The sequence below is a fragment of the Mustelus asterias genome, chromosome 14, assembly GCF_964213995.1.
Source record: "Mustelus asterias chromosome 14, sMusAst1.hap1.1, whole genome shotgun sequence".
In the NCBI taxonomy this organism is placed as follows: domain Eukaryota; kingdom Metazoa; phylum Chordata; class Chondrichthyes; order Carcharhiniformes; family Triakidae; genus Mustelus; species Mustelus asterias.
In genome coordinates, this window is record NC_135814.1 from 5,126,154 (window position 1) to 5,146,146 (window position 19,993).

The following is a 19,993-nucleotide window of genomic DNA, read 5'->3' on the forward strand; positions in this document are numbered from 1 at the left end:
TCTCAAAAATGAGAGCTGAGTTGTGAATGGACTGGTTGAGCCTCACGCATTTGCCAGGGAGAGGAATGGGTCAGTGCTAGCAAACCAGAACTTGTGTTGGAGAATAAGAATAATGGGTGGGATTTTCCAGCCCTTCCCTCTAGCAGGATCTTCTGGTCCCGCCAAAGGCAATCCCCTCCCCCCACCCAAGCCTGTGGCTGGTTCCCCGACGTCGCAGCCGACAGGCAACACAAATGACCATTGAATTTAGCAAGACCAGAAGTTCGCGCCAGCGACCCATGATGAGCCGCCTTCGCCGCTGGAAAACCTGCCACGAAGACGCCAGAAAATCCCAGCCAATGGTTTTCATTGGTTAGCGCCAGTGCTACCCGTTAATGGCTCTTTCATTTACCTTGAAGTTCAATAGAATCCCTACAGGAGGAGGCCATTCGGCCCATCAAGTCTGCACCGACCACAATCCCACCCAGATCCTATCCCCATAACCTCACGTATTTACCCTGCTAATCCCCCTGACACTAGTGTCAATTTAGCACGGCCAATCACCCCTAACCCGCACATCTTTGGACTGTGGGAGGAAACCGGAGCACCCAGAGGAAACCCACGCAGGCACGGGGAGAATGTGCAAACTCCACATAGACAGTGACCCAAGCCAGGAATCGAACCCGGGTCCCTGGTGCTGTGAGGCAGCAGTGCTAACCGCTGTGCCACCGTGCCACCCCAGAGGAGGAAGTGTGGGAAACACTAATGTGGAGTTCTTATATTTGTTTCCTTTCTGACCTTTCCAGGGACTCTTGCTTTTCTGGAGCAGCCCACCATGGCCTTTGTGAGGCTGAGTGAAGCGGTGTTCCTCGAGTCCGTTCTGGAAGTCACAGTTCCTGTGCGGTTCATCTTCATTCTACTCGGGCCGACACAGTCCAACATGGATTACCATGAGATTGGGCGGAGTATCTCCACCCTGATGTCAGACAAGGTGAGACTCGGGGCAAGATCAAGTGTTGAGTTGATCAAAACTTTCACTGCATTATGGGGACAGATAATTGAGAGAAATAATTTCCCCTGGGTGGGAGAATTTGGGGAGACAATTGCCTGGTGGTATTATCGCTAGACTATTGATCCAGAAATTCAGCTACTGTTCCGGGGACCCGTGTTCGAATCCCCCCCACGGCAGATGGTGGAATTTGGATTCAATAAAACATATCTGGAATGACCATGACTGAAGACTATGAAACCATTGTTGATTATTGGAAAAACCCATCTGGTTCACTAATGTCCTTTAGGGAAGGAAATCTGCCGTCCTTACCTGGTCTGGCCTACTTGTGGTTGACTCTCAACTACCCTCTGAAATGGCCTAGCAAGACTCTCAGTTGCATCAATCGCTACCAACGTCTGAACAAAGAAATGAAACCGTACAGACCACCTGGCATCGACCTAGGCAAGAAGGTGGCTCACCATCGCCTTCTCGAGGGCAACGAGAGATGGGCAATAATGTATATCAATAAGTATAACAGTCAGTTGCAATATGCCACTCAGTACAATGATATCTCATCAGTCCATTCAATTCTGGACATCTTCCCATTTTGGCTAAACCCACTTCCTGCTTGCGATGTAACTATGGAAGCTTTCCATGGATAGGGCAGGTGACAGAAGTGTTAGTGAGGGATCACTTTGGGACCAGTGACCATAATTCCATTAGTTTTAAGATAGCTATGGAAAACAATAGGTCTGGCCCAAAAGCAAAAATTGTAAATTGGGGCAAGGCCAGTTTTGATGGTATCAGACAGGAGCTGTCAAAAGTTGACTGGGGGAGTGTGTTGGCAGGCAAAAGGATGTCTGGTAAGTGGGTGGCTTTCAAAAATGTGTTAACCAGGGTTCAGGGTAAGCACCTCCCTCTTAGAGTGACGGGCAAGGCTGGTAGAAGTAGGGAACCCTGGATGACTCGGGATAGTGAGGCCCTGGTCAAGAAGAAGAAGGAGGCACATGACATGCATAGGCAGTTGGGATCAAGTGGAACCCTTGAAAAGTAAAGGGGGTGTAGGAGTAGAGTTAAGAGAGAAATCAGGAGGGCAAAAAGGGACACGAGATTGTTTTGGCAGATAAGGCAAAGGCGAATCCAAAGAGCTTCTGTAAGTACATAAAGAACAGAAGAGTAACTAGGGAGAGAGTAGGGCCTCTTGAGATCAACAAGGTCATCTATGTGTGGATCCACAAGAGATGGTATTTCCCATCAATATTTACTGTTGAGAAAGGCATGGATGTTAGGGAACTTGGGGAAATAAATAGTGATGTCTTGAGGAGTGGACATATAACAGGGAAAGAGGCGCTGGAAGACTTAAAGCGCATCAAGGTAGATAAATCCTTGGGACCTAATGAAGTGTATCCCAGTCACAGGTGGACAGAGTGGTGAAGAAGGCATTCAGCATGCTTGGTTTCATTGATCAGAACATTGAATACAGGAGTTGGGACGTCTTGTTGAAGTTGTACAAGACATTGGTAAGGCCACACTTGGAATACTGTGTACAGTTCTGGTCACCCTATTATAGAAAGAATATTATTAAACTAGGAAGAGTGCAGAAAATATTTACTAGATACTACCAGGACTTGATGGTTTGACTTGTAAGGAGAGGCTGGATAGACTGGGACTTTTTTCTCTGGAGCGTAGGAGGCTTAGGGGTGATCTTATAGAGGTCTATAAAATAACGAGGGGCATAGATCAGCTAGATAGTCAATATCTTTTCCCAAAGGTAGCGGAGTCTAAAACTAGAGTGCATAGGTTTAAGGTGAGAGGGGAGAGATACAAAAGGGTCCAGAAGGGCAATTTTTTCACACAGAGGGTGATGAGTGTCTGGAACAAGCTGCCAGAGGTAGTAATAGAGGTGGGTACACTTTTGTCTTTTAAAAAGCATTCAGACAGTTGCGTGGGTGAGATTGGTTTCAAGGGATATGGGCCAAACGGGGGCAATTGGGACTAGCTTAGTGGTCAAAAAAAGGGGCAACATTGAGAAGTTGGACTGAAGAGCCTGTTTCCATGCTGTAAACCTCTATGACTCTGTGAAACTTTCCTACCAGCACATTGCCAGGACAGAAAGATCATAGAATCATAGAAACCCTACAGTGCAGAAGGAGGCCATTCGGCCCATCGAGTCTGCACCGACCACAATTCCACCCAGGCCCTACCCCCACATATTTTACCCACTAATCCCTCTAACCTACGCATCCCAGGACTCGTAAGGGGCAATTTTTTTAACCTGGCCAATCAACCTCACCCGCACATCTTTGGACTGTGGGTGGAAACCGGAGCACCCGGAGGAAACCCACGCAGACACGAGGAGAATGTGCAAACTCCACACAGACAGTGACCCGAGCCGGGAATCGAACCCGGGACCCTGGAGCTGTGAAGCAGCAGTGCTAGCCACTGTGCTACCGATGCATGATTTCTGGGCCCTAGAAATGCATTATCTTATATCTGGACAATGTGTGCCACGATAATGTTACAACATTTGTCGCAAAAACTTGAAAATTCTCATGCTTACTTTTGCTGACTGATGGATTCCCAGTTTATAGCTGTAACCTTCTGACCTTGACCCTTACCATTACACTTTGCAGCATCTTGCTCTTTCTGACTGAGATGAACAATACATTTTATATATTAAAATACATCCAATACTTTGATATATATATACTTTAAAATCATTTTCATTTGTTTTAATACTGTTATCAATTCACATATGAGCAAACTGTCCATATTGACTTGTTATAAAGAATCATTTAACCCCTTCTAGCTACCCTGTCACGAAAGACGAAATCTGTTTAGTAGGCATGGTTAGTAAGTTTGCAGGTGACACCAGGATTGGTGGCATAATGGACAGTGAAGAAGGTTATCTAGGATTGCAACGGGATCTTGATCAATTGGGCCAGTGGGCTGATGAATGGCAGATGGAGTTTAATTTAGATAAATGCAAGGTGATTCATTTTGGTAGATTGAACCAGGGCAGGACTTACACAGTTAATGGCAGGGCGTTGGGGAGAGTTATAGAACAAAGAGATCGAGGGGTACATGTTCATAGCTCCTTGAAAGTGGAGTCACAGGCGGACAGAGTGGTGAAGAAGGCATTCGGCATGCTTGGTTTCATTGGTCAGAACATTGAATACAGGAGTTGGGACATCTTGTTGAAGTTGTACAAGACATTGGTAAGGCCACACTTGGAATATTGTGTACAGTTCTGGTCACCCTATTATAGAAAGGATATTATTAAACTAGAAAGAGTGCAGAAAATATTTACTAGGATGCTAATGGGACTTGATGGTTTGAGTTCTAAGGAGAGGCTGGATAGACTGGAACTTTTTTCTCTGGAGCGCAGGAGGCTGAGGGGTGATCTTATCGAGGTCTGTAAAATATTGAGGGGCGTAGATCAGCTAGATAGTCAATATCTTTTCCCAAAGGTAGGGGAGTATAAAACGAGAGGGCATAGGTTTAAGGCAGTGGTTCTCAAACGTTTTTCACTGGGCCGCACTTTCAGAATAAAAATTTGCTCGCGCCACACCCAATTTTTTATTGATAAGAAATACATTCAAAAACAAAAAAAAACAACTCCTAGCAGAGCTTGATTCATAACATAGAACACAACTACTTTATAATATGATCATGGGACATCGTCCTCAACATCACTTGATGCTCTTGCTCTCACTTTGGAAAAATATCTACCCATGTTTAAATGTTTCTTTGATTGTCCATGAATCTTCCCGCCACACTTGCCATCCTCTCTCGCTGCACCAGTGTGGCGCGCCGCACCCTTTGGGAACCACTGGTTTAATGTGAAAGGGGAGAGATGCAAAAGTGTCCAGAGGGGCACTTGTTTCATACAGACGGTGGTGAGTGTCTGGAACAAGCTGCCAAAGGCAGTAGTAGAGGTGGGTACAATTTTGTCTTTTAAAAAACATTTAGGCAGTTACATGGGTAAGATGGGTATGGAGAGATATGGGCCAAACGCAGGCAATTGGGACTAGCTTAGTGGTTTAAAAAAAAGGGGCGACATGGACAAGTTGGGGCGAAGGGCCTGTTTCCATGCTGTAAACCTCTATCTGTCGGTGAGTCTCACGAGCTGATTTGAAGTTGCCTTCTACAAACAGTGAGAGGATTGTTAACCTTGCTGAATGTTTCCCACAGGATTTCCATGAGGCTGCGTACGAGGCTGATGATCGACAGGACCTCTTAAATGCCATCAACGAATTCCTGGACTGCAGCATTGTCATTCCACCACTGGAGCTGGAAGGCAAAGACCTCCTGAGATCTGTCGCTGCGTTTCAGAAGGAAATGCTGAGGAAGAGAAGGCTGAGAGAACAAAGAAAGTCGCTGAGGAAGGATGAAAACAAATTCCTGGTTAAAGGTGAGGTCCAGCAGGACAGATCATGGATACTTCACCATTTGACCCATTGAACAGCACGGGGTTAGATACAGAGTAAAACTCCCTCTACACAGTCCCCCCATCAAACACTCCCAGGACAGGTACAGCACGGGGTTAGATACAGAGTGAAGCTTCCTCTACACTGTCCCCATCAAACACTCCCAGGACAGGTACAGCACGGGGTTAGATACAGAGTAAAGCTCCCTCTACACAGTCCCCCCATCAAACACTCCCAGGACAGGTACAGCACGGGGTTAGATACAGAGTAAAGCTCCCTCTACACAGTCCCCCCATCAAACACTCCCAGGACAGGTACAGCACGGGGTTAGATACAGAGTAAAGCTCCCTCCACACTGTCCCCATCAAACACTCCCAGGACAGGTACAGCACGGGGTTAGATACAGAGTAAAGCTTCTTCCACACTGTCCCCATCAAACACTCCCAGGACAGGTACAGCACGGGATTAGATACAGAGTAAAGCTCCCCCCACACTGTCCCCATCAAATGCTCCCAGGACAGGTACAGCACGGGGTTAGATACAGAGTAAAGCTCCCTCGACACTGTCCCCATCAAACACTCCCAGGACAGGTACAGCACGGGGTTAGATACAGAGCAAAGCTCCCTCTGCACTGTCCCCATTAAACACTCCCAGGACAGCCCCTTAGAGTCCTGGGATGCATAGGTTAGAGGGATTAGCGGGTAAAATATGTGGGGGTAGGGCCTGGGTGGGATTGTGGTCGGTGCAGACTCGATGGGCCGAATGGCCTCCTTCTGCACTGTAGGGTTTCTATGATTCTATGAGGTACAGCAAGGGGTTAGATACAGAGCAAAGCTCCCTCTGCACTGTCCCCATCAAACACTCCCAGGACAGGTACATCACGGGGTTAGATACAAAGTAAAGCTCCCTCTACACTGTCCCCCATCAAACACTCCCAGGACAGGTGCAGCACGGGGTTAGATACAGAGTAAAGCTCCCTCTACACTGTCCCCATCAAACACTCCCAGGACAGGTACAGCACGGGGTTAGATACAGAGTAAAGCACCCTCTACACTGTCCCCATCAAACACTCCCAGGACTGGCGTGGCGGAGTGTGGCGACTCGGGGATTTTCACAGTTACTTCATTGCAGTGCTAATGTAAGCCTACTTGTGACTAATAAATAAACGTTAAACTTTAAAAAACTAATGGGATTACACGTCACATCCTGACTCACGGTGGATGGTGATGATCCACAGTTTAAGATAACGCATGCTTAACTGTGCATGTATATTACATCATAGCAGGTCCAATTCCCACTCCAGACAACTGAAGCGTAAAAGCCAGGCAGTACTGAGGGAAGCTGCCAGAGGTGCTGTCTGTTGGGTAAGAAGCTCAACCAAGATCCCCGCGTTTCAGGTGGTTGTAAAAGATCCCATCGCCATTTAAATTTGTACTGACAAACACCTGTCCAGAGGGCAGCAACAGAGAGACTGGTAAGAATGGGTAGCCTGGAGAGATGGGACATCCGTGTGGAGTTACCCTGAGCTGTTCTTTGCTTCTTCCCTCAGATGTATGCGGGGAGATAAAGGGGGAAAGTGAAGATGATCAACTGAGGAGAACAAGAATCCCATTTGGGGGCTTGTTCCGGGATATTAAGCGGAGATACCCCAAATATCTCAGTGACCTTCGGGATGCGATGGACCTTCAGTGTTTGGCTGCTATCATCTTTATTTACTTTGCTGCCTTGTCACCCGCCATCACCTTCGGAGGATTACTTGGTAATTCTATTATTGCAGGTGTTTTGTTTTGTTATTAACTCTTTCATGGGATGTGGGAGCCGCTGACAATGCCAGCATTGACCCATCTGTAATTGCCCTTTGAGGGCGATTAAGAGACATCCATATTTGGATCTGGAGTCACATGTAGGCCAGAGCGGGTAAGGATGGCAGATTTCCTTCCCCAAAGAACATTCATGCACCAGATGGTTTTTAATGAAAATTGATGGTAGTTTCATGGTCACTGATAAGGAGTCTAGCTAAAATTCCAGATTTCTCAAGTGAATTTGAATTCCACCAATTGCCATTGAATTGTAGAATTCCTACAGTGCAGAAGGAGGCCTTTGGGCCCATCAAGTCTGCGCTGACTCTCCGAAAGAGCATCCTATCCAGGCCCACCAGCCCGGCCTATCCCCCTAACCCCATGACTGATCCACCCACTACAGATGTAGTACAGTCTCCATTTCCAGAGAGTCTCAGTTGGTAACATGGAGAGTGGAAGGTGTTGGATTGTATTCCCAATCTGACCCTACCTTCCCTCCCGGCCCGATCTTTGCAATTTTGCAGTGGGACAGGTGAGGCCTAGCCCCTGCCCCATTTGAGGCCTTTAAGAAACTTGAGGGCCTTTTCCTGCCCAGCCTCAATTTTCAGGCAGGTAGGAGGAGTTCCAGAGCGGGGGCAGAGGAGGGGGAGCTTGGAAAGTTATCCTGCTCAGGCCTCGCCCTTTTAAACACCCTTTTTTCCACATGCCATCACAGCCCCCCTTCACCACAAGTTCTATCCTCCGTGGCTGCTCCTCCCCCCCACTGGGGCTCTCCATCAAAACTTCCAACCACTCTCCTCACGGCCTCAGGGCTCACCCTCTCCCCCTGCAATCAGACTCGTTGCACTTACCTGGTCCTGGACTCTGGGACTTATCTAGGGACTATGTGTGGTTCCAGTCTTGGCCACGGCCCAATCAGCACTGCCGAGACTACAAAGAACAAAGAACAGTACAGCACAGGAAACAGGCCCTTCGGCCCTCCAAGCCTGTGCCGCTCCTTGGTCCAACTAGAGCAATCATTTGTATCCCTCCATTCCCAGGCTGCTCATGTGACTATCCAGGTAAGTCTTAAACGATGTCAGCGTGCCTGCCTCCACCACCCTACTTGGCAGCGCATTCCAGGCCCCCACCACCTTCTGTGTAAAAAACGTCCCTCTGATATCTGAGTTATACTTCGCCCCTCTCACCTTGAGCCCGTGACCCCTCGTGAACGTCACTTCTGATCTGGGAAAAAGCTTCCCACCGTTCACCCTATCTATCCCCTTCATAATCTTGTACACCTCTATTAGATCTCCCCTCATTCTCCGTCTTTCCAGGGAGAACAACCCCAGTTTACCCAATCTCTCCTCATAGCTAAGACCCTCCATACCAGGCAACATCCTGGTAAACCTTCTCTGCACTCTCTCTAATGCCTCCACGTCCTTCTGGTAGTGCGGCGACCAGAACTGGACGCAGTACTCCAAATGTGGCCTAACCAGCGTTCTATACAGCTGCATCATCAGACTCCAGCTTTTATACTCTATACCCCGTCCTATAAAGGCAAGCATACCATATGCCTTCTTCACCACCTTCTCCACCTGTGTTGCCACCTTCAAGGATTTGTGGACTTGCACACCTAGGTCCCTCTGTGTTTCTATACTCCTGATGACTCTGCCATTTATTGTATAACTCCTCCCTACATTATTTCTTCCAAAATGCATCACTTCGCATTTATCCGGATTAAACTCCATCTGACACCTCTCCGCCCAATTTTCCAGCCTATCTATATCCTGCTGTATTGCCCGACAATGCTCTTCGCTATCCGCAAGTCCAGCCATCTTCGTGTCATCCGCAAACTTGCTGATTACACCAGTTACACCTTCTTCCAAATCATTTATATATATCACAAATAGCAGAGGTCCCAGTACAGAGCCCTGCGGAACACCACTGGTCACAGACCTCCAGCCAGAAAAATACCCTTCGACCACTACCCTCTGTCTCCTATGGCCAAGCCAGTTCTCCACCCATCTAGCCACTTCTCCTTGTATCCCATGAGCCTTAACCTTCTTAACGAACCTGCCATGTGGGACTTTGTCAAATGCCTTACTGAAATCCATATAGACGACATCCACGGCCCTTCCTTCATCAACCGTTTTTGTCACTTCCTCAAAAAACTCCACCAAATTTGTAAGGCACGACCTCCCTCTTACAAAACCATGCTGTCTGTCACTAATGAGACTGTTCCGTTCTAAATGCACATACATCCTGTCTCTAAGAATCCTCTCCAACAACTTCCCTACCACGGACGTCAAGCTCACCGGCCTATAATTTCCTGGGTTATCCCTGCTACCCTTCTTAAACAACGGGACCACATTCGCTATCCTCCAATCCTCTACTGAGCTGTTGACCAATCCACTGCTTGGAACATTAAATGGCTGCGGGGCAGTCAGGTACAACAGGGATGGATTCGATGCTGACTCTTTGGTTGGTGGGACGGGAAAGGACATCATCAGAAAAACCCTGCCCCATATGTTGGCCTGGCTTCCTCCTGAGTGCAGCTATGTACTTGAAAATTGGATTTATGTTGGAAAAGGGAGATATTGCAGGCTTGTGAGGAAAGAGCAAGGCGGGGGTAAGACAGTGGGACAGCATTTGCAAAGCGCTCACTCAGGACAAAATGGGCTGAATAGCCTCCTTCTCTGCTGCATGGTGCTGAAGAGAATTGTTCACTCGGTTCCAAAGAACAGGATTCAGGTGTCAGGGTGTCAGGTGCCAGGGTAACTGATCTGCAGAGTTAGTTCCCTGGGAAAGATATGGAGGGACAATGTTAGAAATGAACAATGGACAAAAATGTGCAGGTTAGTTTGATTGGCCATGCTAAATTGACCCTTAGTATCAGGGGGATTAACGGGGTAAATGTGTGGGGTTACGGGAATAGGGCCTGGGTGGGATTGTGGTCGGTACAGGCTCGATGGGCCAAATGGCCTCCGTCTGTACTGTAGGGATTCTGTGATTCTATGACGATGAAATTTGTTTGTGATAAGCAATAGGCCTGATGGAGGTCATTCAAAGGGCAATTTTCCTCCCCTGTCCCTAAATAGCCCTTTTGTTTTTCTGCCATTTGTTCCTGTAGAACGGGTCTGATCATAGTCGGTGAACAGGGAGATGTTAGCGTGGCACAGAGCTATGGCACAGTGGTTAGCACTACTGGCTCACAGGGCCAGGGACCCATGTTTCATTCCCGGCTTGAGTCTGCACATTTTCCCCGTGTCTGCATGAGTTATCTCCGGGTGCTCCGGTTTCCTCCCACAGACCGAAAGACGTGCTGGTTAGGGTGCATTGGCCGTGCTAAATTCTCCCTCAGTGTAACCCGAACAGGCGTCGGGAGTGTGGCGACTAAGGGATTTTCACAGTAACTTCATTGCAGTGTTAATGTAAGCCTACTTGTGACTAATGAATAAACTTAAACTTAACTTAAACTCAGGTGGTGGAGAGAAGTATGGGAGGGGTCCCTGTATGAGGTTCCTCAGGCAGGTTTACAGTGTTGTACGCCCTACCACTTCTAACAAATGGAATTTGCACCTTTCGCAGGTGCAAAGACAAACGGATTGATTGGGGTGTCCGAGCTAATCGTCTCCACATCAGCGATGGGTGTCGTCTTCTCTCTGTTGGGAGCTCAACCCCTCCTAGTGATTGGTTTCACAGGCCCCCTGCTGTTGTTTGAAGAGGCCTTTTACAAGGTAAGGGTGTTAGCAAGTCCCATTCACTCACTGCCCCACTGTTCAATGGCCCACATTAGCTCCCAGTCCAGTAATTCCTTGACTTGCAAATTCTCATCCTTATTTTCAAATCCCTCCAATTTTGTGAAGTCTGTGTACATCCAAGGTGCCACATTCACAGCGACATGTTCAGTCAGGTGCCGAGCAACAACGTATATAGGCTGACCAGCCGTATGGAGAGCTTTTGAAAAACATGCTCAAAACTCCAGCATTTTGAATATAAAAATATGATTATTTCAAACTTGTGAGAACCAGAAGACGTAACATGGTGGCAGCGATGTCTGTCAGTAATTCAAGGCAGGGATTTTCCGGCCCCTCTCACCGGCCAGATCTTCTAGTCCCACTGAAGGCCCACCCCTGCTCCCACCCCCAGCCATGGGTTCCCTGTCAGAGTGGCCAGCGAGCACTCCCACTCTAAATGTCAGCAGGAAAGCCTTTAGGGGATTGTGATCATGGGTCTAGCATAGTGTTTGGGCTGTCGATGGAAAAGAACAAAGAACAAGTCAGAGTAACAATGATCGCCTGGGGGAAAAGCCAACCTCAGTGGGGATCTGGGGACCGATCTGGGTGAATAACTTGGAATCCAGGGTTGGCAGGAGAAACAGCAGAGGGACAACGGGGACAGCCTTCAAGGAAGAGATAGGTCGAGCACAGTCAAGGTATATTCCCTCGAAAGGGAAAAGCAGGGCAAACAATGTTTCTATAGGCATAGATCGGGTGGACTCTCAGAGGCTTTTTCCCGGGGTGGAAATGGCTGCTACGAGAGGACACAGGTTTAAGGTGCTGGGGGGTAGGTACAGGGGAGATGTTAGGGGGAAGTTTTTCACACAGAGGGTGGTGGGCCAGTGGAATCGGCTGCCGTCAGTGGTGGTGGAGGCAAACTCAATAGGGTCTTTTAAGAGACTCCTGGATGAGTACATGGGACTTAATAGGATGGAGGGTTATAGGTAGGCCTAGAAGGTAGGGATATGTTTGGCACAACTTGTGGGGCCGAAGGGCTTGTTTTGTGCTGTAGTTTTTCTATGTTTCTAAATCCAGAGCTCCCTCTATAACAAATGAGGTAGAAATTAAGATAAAGAAGAAAAAACATGCTGAAGACTAAAGTCAGGTCGCAAATATAATTGCAAACCAGGCGGAATATAGAAGGTTCAATCGAGTTGGGAAAGCAGATGAAAAAGGCAAAGAGCATGAATGAGAAGAGACTGGCAGCTAACAGAATGGGGAAAGCCAAAGTCTTCGACAGCAATATAAATAATAAAAGGGTGATAAAAGGAGATGTAGGGCCAATTAGGGACTAAATGGCAGGTTAGCACATGGAAGCTGTAGCATTAAGTGAATACTTTGCATCTGTCTTTACCGAGGAAGAAGATGCCACCCAGGCTGTGGTAAAAGAGGAAGTAGTTCAGACACTAGAAGGGTTTACAGTTGGTAAGGACGGGTTGTTAGGCTGTCTGTACCTAAAGTTGACAAGGCGTCGGGACCGGATATGAAACTGACGGAAGGAAGAGTGAAAATTGCAAAGGCAGTGGTCATAATCTTTAGTCTCCCTTAGACTCAGGGGTGGAAACAGAGGACTGGTGGATTGCAAATGTTATTCCCCTTGTTCAAAAAAAAAGCTGTACAGATAAGGTCAGCATCTTCCGGCCAGTCAGTTTAACTTCAGTGGTGAATTGAGAAAGGCCAGCATGGATTTCTCAAAGGCAAATTGTGTTTAACTAGCTGGAGTAATTTTGAGGAGGCAACAGAGTGGGTTAATTGAGGAAATGCTGTTGATGTGGTGTACATGGATTTCTAAAAGGCATTTGATACAGTGCCACACAACAGACTTGTCAGCAAAGTTACAGTTCATGGAATAAAAGCCATGATGTGGAGATGCCGGCGTTGGGCACAGTAAGAATTCTCACAACACCAGGTTAAAATCCAACAGGTTTATTTGTTAGCACGAGCTTTCGGAGCGTTCACCACTGATGAAGGAGCAGCGCTCCAAAAGCTCGTGATTCCATATAAACCTGTTGGACTTTAATCTGGTGTTGTGAGACTTCTTACCACAGAATAAAAGGGAGTGTAACAATATGGATATGAAATTCGCCGAGTGACAGGAGACAGACCAATGGTTAATGGATGTTTTTCAGGCTGGAGGAAGGTAGTGGAGTTCTCCAGAGGTCAGTGTTGGGACTTTTCCTGATATATATTAATGATCTAGATCTCGGTGTACAGAGCACAATTACAAAATTTGTAGACATAGCATGATAATGTAGAACTTCGGAAGGACATAGACAGGTTGACAAATTGAGTGGACAGTTGGAAGATGAAGTTTAATGTGGAGAGGTGTGAGGTGATTCATTTTGGTTGGAAGAACAGGAAGAGGAAATATAAAACAAAGGGTACAATTGTAAAGGGGGTACAAGAGCTGAAGGACCTGAGTGGATCTGCGTATAAATCATTAAATTTGATTTGATTTATTATTATCACATGTATTAGTACACAGTGAAAAGTATTGTTTCTATTTATGGGTACGATGGGTATAGAGGGATATGGGCCAAATGCGGGCAATTGGGATTAGCTTCGGGGTTTAAAAATAAAAGGGCGGCATGGACAAGTTGGGCCGAAGGGCCTGTTTCCATGCTGTAAACCTCTATGACTCTATGACTTTTGCGTGCTATACAGACAAAGCATACCGTTCATAGAGAAGGAAAGGAGAGAGTGCAGAATGTGATATTGCAGTCATAGCTAGGGTGCAGAGAAAGTGTGAGGTAAGACCATTCAAAAGTCTGATACCAGCAGGGAAGAAGCTGTTCTTGAGTTGGTTGCTACGTGACCTCAGACTTTTGTATCTTTTTCCCGATAGAAAAAGGTGGAAGAGAGAATGTCCGGGGTGCGTGGGGTCCTTGATTATGCTGGCTGCCTTTCCGAGGCAGCGGGAAGTGTAGACAGAGTCAATGGATGGGAGGCTGGTTTGCCTGATGGACTGGGCTTCAATCATGACCTTCTGTAGTTTCTTACGGTGTCAGGACAAGTTAAGAGAGCAGTTCATAAAGCAGAGAGTATCCTAGGCTTTATTAAAATGCTGTAAAGTACAAGAGCAAGGAGGTTCTCTTGAAGTTTTGTAAGACACTAACTAATTTGGGCTCAACTGGAGCATTGCATCCAGTCCTGGACATCATACTTTAGGAGGGATGTGAACACATTGGAAAGAATACAGAGAAGATTCACAAGAATGGTTCCAGGGATGAGAGACTTCAGTTATGAAGATAGATTGGAGAAGTTGGGACTGTCTCCTTGGAGAGAGGGCTGAGAAGAGATTTGATGGAGATGTTCAAAATCATGAGTGATTTGGACAGAGTAAATAGGGATAACTGTTCCCACTCCTGAAAGGATCGAGGATGAGAGGGCACAGATTTATAGTAATTGGCAAAAGAAGCAAAAGCAACATGGGAAAAAAAGGTTTTCACGCAGCGAGTGATTTGGGTCTGGAATGCGCTGCCTGAGAGTGCGGCAGATTCAATCGAGGCATTCAGGAGGGAATTAGGTTGTTATTTGGCAAGGAGGAATGTGCAGGGTTACGGAGAGGAGGCCGCAGAATGGCACCAGGAGAGTTGCTCCTCCAGAGAGCCTGTGCAGGCACTCAGATGGATAGTTGGATTGGAGGAGGCGGCCATTCAGCCCATCAGTCCTGTTCTGCCATTCAGTTACATCTTGGCTGATCTACATCGCATTAGTGCTCAAGCCTTGAACTCCTTGCCTGATAAAACAGCAAACAATGTTAGTTTTGGAATGATCAGTTCACTCCCCAGCCGCAACAGCATTTTGGGAGAACAAAGTTCCAGATTTCCACTCATAAGAACATAAGAACTAGGAGCAGGAGTCGGCCATCTGGCCCCTCGAGCCTGCTCCGCCATTCAATAAGATCATGGCTGATCTTTTCGTGGACCCAGCTCCACTTCCCCGCCCGCTCACCATAACCCTTAATTCCTTTACTGTTCAAAAATCTATCTATCCTTGCCTTACAAAAATTCAATGAGGTAGCCTCAACTGCTTCACTGGGCAGGGAATCCCACAGATTCACAACCCTTTGTGTGAAGAAGTTCCTCCTCAACTCAGTCCTAAATCTGCTCCTTATTTTGAGGCTATGCCCCCTAGTTCTAGTTTCACCTGTCAGTGGAAACAACCTCCCTGCTTCTATCTTATCTATTCTTTTCAATAATCTTTTTTTTCTATGAGATCCCCCCCTCGTTCCTCTGAATTCCAATGAATTCTGAATTCCACCCCCCTTTGTGTAAAGAGCTTCCTTTAAGGTTCCGTCCCTTTGCTCTGGACAGCCCACAAGAGGAAATAATTATTCCCTATTGACCGCAGCGAATCCTTTAACCATCTTAAACACCTCAGTTATATTGCCCCATAACCTTCTAAACCTAAGGGAGTACATACCTAGTCTCTGCAACATGTCCTTATCCCCTTTGAGCCACACTATCATTCTGGTGAATCCTTCCAGGAGGGTTGAATGGACAATGGGACAATCCTTCATCAGCCTGGCAAGGTACACAGTCTCCAAAGATTGTTTGGCATAAATATTGCAGCATTGACCAGTTTCGAGTGGAGCTGTATTTGATGTTTGGCACCTTCAGAGTTAACTCATCTCTCCCTTTCCTTCCCCTTTGCCTCCCCCACCCTACCCCCACACCATCCCTCCCACATCGCCAGTTCAGCAAGACTCAGAAATTGGACTACCTCACAGGTCGGGTATGGATTGGCTTCTGGCTCATGGTTGCTGTGATCATCACGGTGGCCTTTGAGGGCAGTTTACTGGTTCGCTACATCTCGCCCTTCACACAGGAGATCTTTGCCTTTCTCATCTCCATCATCTTCATCTATGAGACCTTCCATAATCTTTATGAGGTAAGCACCCACTCAGCCAGGCTAAAGCTGTGTGAAACCGCTGAGTAGATCCCCCCCCAGCTGTATCGAATTCTGGATGTTACACTTCAGGGAGAATGTCAAAGATTTGGAGAGGGTGCAGAGGAGAATTACAAGAATTGGACCGGGCTGATGGACTTATGCGGAGAAGATGGAGAATCTGAGGTTATTCTCCTTAAAACAGAGAATGTTAAGGGGACATTTAAGGGGAGATGCACGAGGCAAGTGTTTTACACAGAGGGTGGTGGGTGCCTGGAACTCGCTGCCAGGGGAGGTAGTGGAAGCAGATATGATAGTGAGTTTTAAGGGTGTCTTGAAAAATACATGAATAGGATGGGAACAGAGGGATATGGTCCCCGGAAGGGTACAGGGTTTTAGTTCAGACGGGCAGCATGGTCGGTGCAGACTTGGAGGGCCGAAGGGCCTGTTCTTGTGCTGTAATTTTCTTTGTTCTTTGTTCTTATTTATAGAGCAAACTACATGGTCACCTGGGGAGGAAAAACCCACTGGCTCATGAGAAATTGCCCGAAAGTCTTTCCCGCTCTCAGTAACTCTGTTTTCTTTACAAAAACTGCTAACTGTCAATTAAACTGATTGTTGCTGAAAATGGGGACTGGCTGACTGCAGAAGCAGTGATTGCAGGAGCAGCAAACACAGGAGAGACATGAGTCTCCCATGCTTGCTCTTCCAGCTCGTCTAATCACGGGCTCCCTCTCTCCTGCTTTTGCTCCACCTTCTCCAGTGATAGATTGTGTACCTGGGAAAGCTGCAGAGAGGGGATCCATGATCGGAGGAACTGGAACAACAAGCATTGGGGAGATGGAATCCATGACTGGAAGAGCAGCCCCATCGCTCCCGTGCTCGCTGCTCCCCCAATCATAGACTCAATATCATAGAATCCCTACATGTAGAAGCAGGCCATTCGGCCCCTCGAGCCTGCACCCAGGCCCTATCCGTGTAACCCCTATATATTTACCCTGCTAATCCCCCCTGACACTGAGGGTCAGTTTATCACGGCCAATGCACCTAACCTGCACATCTTTGGACCGTGGGAGAAAACTGGAGCACCCGGAGGAAACCCACGCAGACACGGGGAGAATGTGCAAACTCCACACAGACAGTGACCCAAGCTGGGAATGGAACCTGGAATCCTGCCACTGTGAGGCACCAGTGCTAACCACAAAATCACAATCACAACTTTGGCCAGCCCCAGGTGATGTCCTCTCCTGCTGCCAGTGGCAGTGATTAAAACAAGGCCCTCACCATCCCAGTCTTGGTTCTTCCCAGCTCCTGGGGAACCTCAGGCCTGTTGTGCGGCAGCCTCGCCCATTAGTGGCCACGATGAAGTGCTTGTCCCAGCGCAGAGAGCCAAAGGTACTTGTTCTCGGAATGGGCCCCTCTTGTTAATGTTGAAGCAACTCTCCACATGGACTGAGTGCTTGAGAGCACCAGCACTGTGTGTCCATTTGAATTATTCGTTTCGGAGTAAGTTGTAGCGACTTTCTTCCTTGTGCTCATTTTTAATATTTAGATTTCAGCTTCCTCTCAGTTCTGTTAATATTGGTCGGAAATGTGGTCCACAGGTGAGAGTAAGGGAAAACGAAAGGCATACTCCACATTAAGTGTTTAGACTGCTTTTACACAGGCCTGGAGGATCTGCGTGTTGGGTGTTGGCAGAGCTAGCCCAATATAAACATGGCTTCAAACTCTGAACCTATAATAATGTTTCACTTAGTTTCCAATGGAGCTTGTTCCATCAATATTTCCTGTGCCCTGGCCATGTGTGTGTACATGTACACACATATGTGTGTGTGTGTGTGTGCGTGCACATGTGTGTGCATGCGAGCACATGTGTGTGTGTGTGAGCATGTGTATGTGTGTGTTTATATACATGTGTGTGTGAGCATGTGAGTATGTGTGCGTGCGTGTGCTCATGTGTGTACGCGTATGTGTGTGCACGTGTGTGTGTGCGCATATGTGTATGCGCATATGTGTGTGTGTGCACACGTGTGTGTGCACATATGTGTGTGTGCACACGCATAATGTGTGTGTGCCCTTGAGAGATAAACCAATGAGTCACATGGCACTGTTCGTGGGAGAGTTGTGACGTGCAGGGGGAAGGCTGAAGGTCCTCCTCATGCGCCGAATAATCCTGTACCAGCACCGCGCCTGGAACATTGATGGAGCCATTCAAAATTATAAAGGGTTTAAATAGAATAAATAAGGAGATTTTTTAAAATCGTTCACTGGATGTGGGCCCTACATGTCCTTCAGAAGGTGGTGCTGAGTCTGCTTCTAAAATACAACTGGGTGACTTTGTGAATCATTTCAGAGGGCAGTTAAGAGTCAGCCACATTGCTGTGGGTCAGTCTGGAGTCACGTGTAGGCCAGACTGGGTAAGGATGGCAGATTTCCTTCCCTAAAGGATATTAGTGAATCAGATGGGGTTTTATGACAATCCTGTAAAGTTTCATGGTCACCATTACTGAGACTAACATCATAGATTTCCTACAGTGCAGAAAGAGGCCATTCAGCCCATCGAACTTGCACTGACAACAATCCCACCCAGGCCCTATCCCCATAACCCCACATATTTACCCTGCTAAACTCCCTGACACTAAGGGGCAATTGAGTATGGCCAATCAACCTAACCCAGTCTGGCCTCACATCTTTGGACTGTGGGAGGAAACCGGAGCACCCGGTGGAAACCCACGCAGATAAGTAAAGAATTGAATTGAAATTTCCCCAGTTGGCATGGTGGGATTTGAACTCATGACTCTAGGTTAATTTATTCTTTCTCAGGAGTGGGTATCACTGGCTAGGCCAACATTTATTGCCCATCCCTAATTGCTCTTGAGCTGCCTTCTTGAACAGCTGCGGTCCTTGTGGTGTAGGTACACCCACATTGCTGTTAGAGATTGAGTTTCAGGATTTTGACCCAGCGACAGTGAAGGAACAGCGATATATTTCCAAGTCAGGGTGGTGCGTGATTTGATGGGGAACCCCCAGGTGGTGGTGTCCTCAGGTATCTGCTGCTTTTGTCCTTCTAGATGGTAGAGGCCGTTGGTTAGAAGGTTGAAGGAATTATTGAAGGAACTTTGGTACGTTGTTGCAGTGTATCTTGTAGATGGTACACACTGTTGCCACTGTGCATCGGTGGTGCTGGGACTGATTGTTTAAGATGGTGGATGGGGTGCCAATCAAGTGAGACTGCTTTGTCCTGGATGGTGTTGAGCTTCTTGAGTGTTGTTGGAGCTGCACTCATTCAGGCAAGTGGAGAGTATTCCATCACACTCCTGACTTGCGCCTTGTGGATAGTGGACAGGCTTTGGGGAGTCAGGAGGTGAGTTACTCGCTGCAGAGTTCCTAGCCTCTGACCTGCTCTTGTAGCCACTGTATTTATATGGCTGGTCTAGTTCAGTTTCTGGTCAATGGATGTTGATAGTGGGATGTTCAGCAATGGTAACAACATTGAATGTCAATTAATCCAGATCGCTTTGGCTATTAGTCCAGTAACATAACCACTGTGCTGCCTTACTCATGGGAAAGTATTTCCAAGGCAGAAGGTTCAATGACTAGAGGGCACAGATTTAAAATAATTATCAGAAGAACTAACAGTGACACAAGGGTAGAAATAATCTCTTGCAACTAATTGTTGTGAACTGGAAGCAGTGCCTGAACATGGAAGCAGATTCAACTCTAACTTTCTAAAGGGAATTGGAAGAGGGGAGGCTTTGGCCAAGTTTGTATTATCGCTAGACTATTAATTCAGAAACTCAGCTAATGTTCTGGGGACCCAGGTTCGAATCCCATCACAGCAGATGGTGGAATTTGAATTCAATAAAAAATATCTGGAATTAAGAATCTACTGATTACCATGAAACCATTGTCGATTGTCAGAAAAACCCATCTGGTTCACTAATGTCCTTTAGGGAAGGAAATCTACCATCCTTACCTGGTCTGACCTATATGTGACTCCAGAGCCACAGCAGGTTGACTCTCAACTGCCCTCAGGCAATTAGGGTTGGGTAATAAATGTTGGCCCAGCCAGTGACCAATATCCCACAAATGAATTTTAAAAAAAGAAAAACTTATAGAGCTATGGGGAGGGAGCAGGGGAAT

General features: G+C 47.1%; 1 protein-coding gene across 1 annotated transcript in view; it reads left to right on the plus strand.

The window, feature by feature from the left end:
* Positions 1-19,993, plus strand: part of LOC144503482 (anion exchange protein 3-like) — a 111,509-nt gene that overhangs the window by 68,099 nt on the left and 23,417 nt on the right. The window contains exons 11-15 of the mRNA XM_078227827.1: positions 786-970; positions 5,165-5,384; positions 6,950-7,159; positions 10,770-10,918; positions 15,659-15,853. Coding sequence (XP_078083953.1) covers positions 786-970; positions 5,165-5,384; positions 6,950-7,159; positions 10,770-10,918; positions 15,659-15,853 — 959 coding nt within the window. The remainder of the gene's footprint in view (positions 1-785; positions 971-5,164; positions 5,385-6,949; positions 7,160-10,769; positions 10,919-15,658; positions 15,854-19,993) is intronic.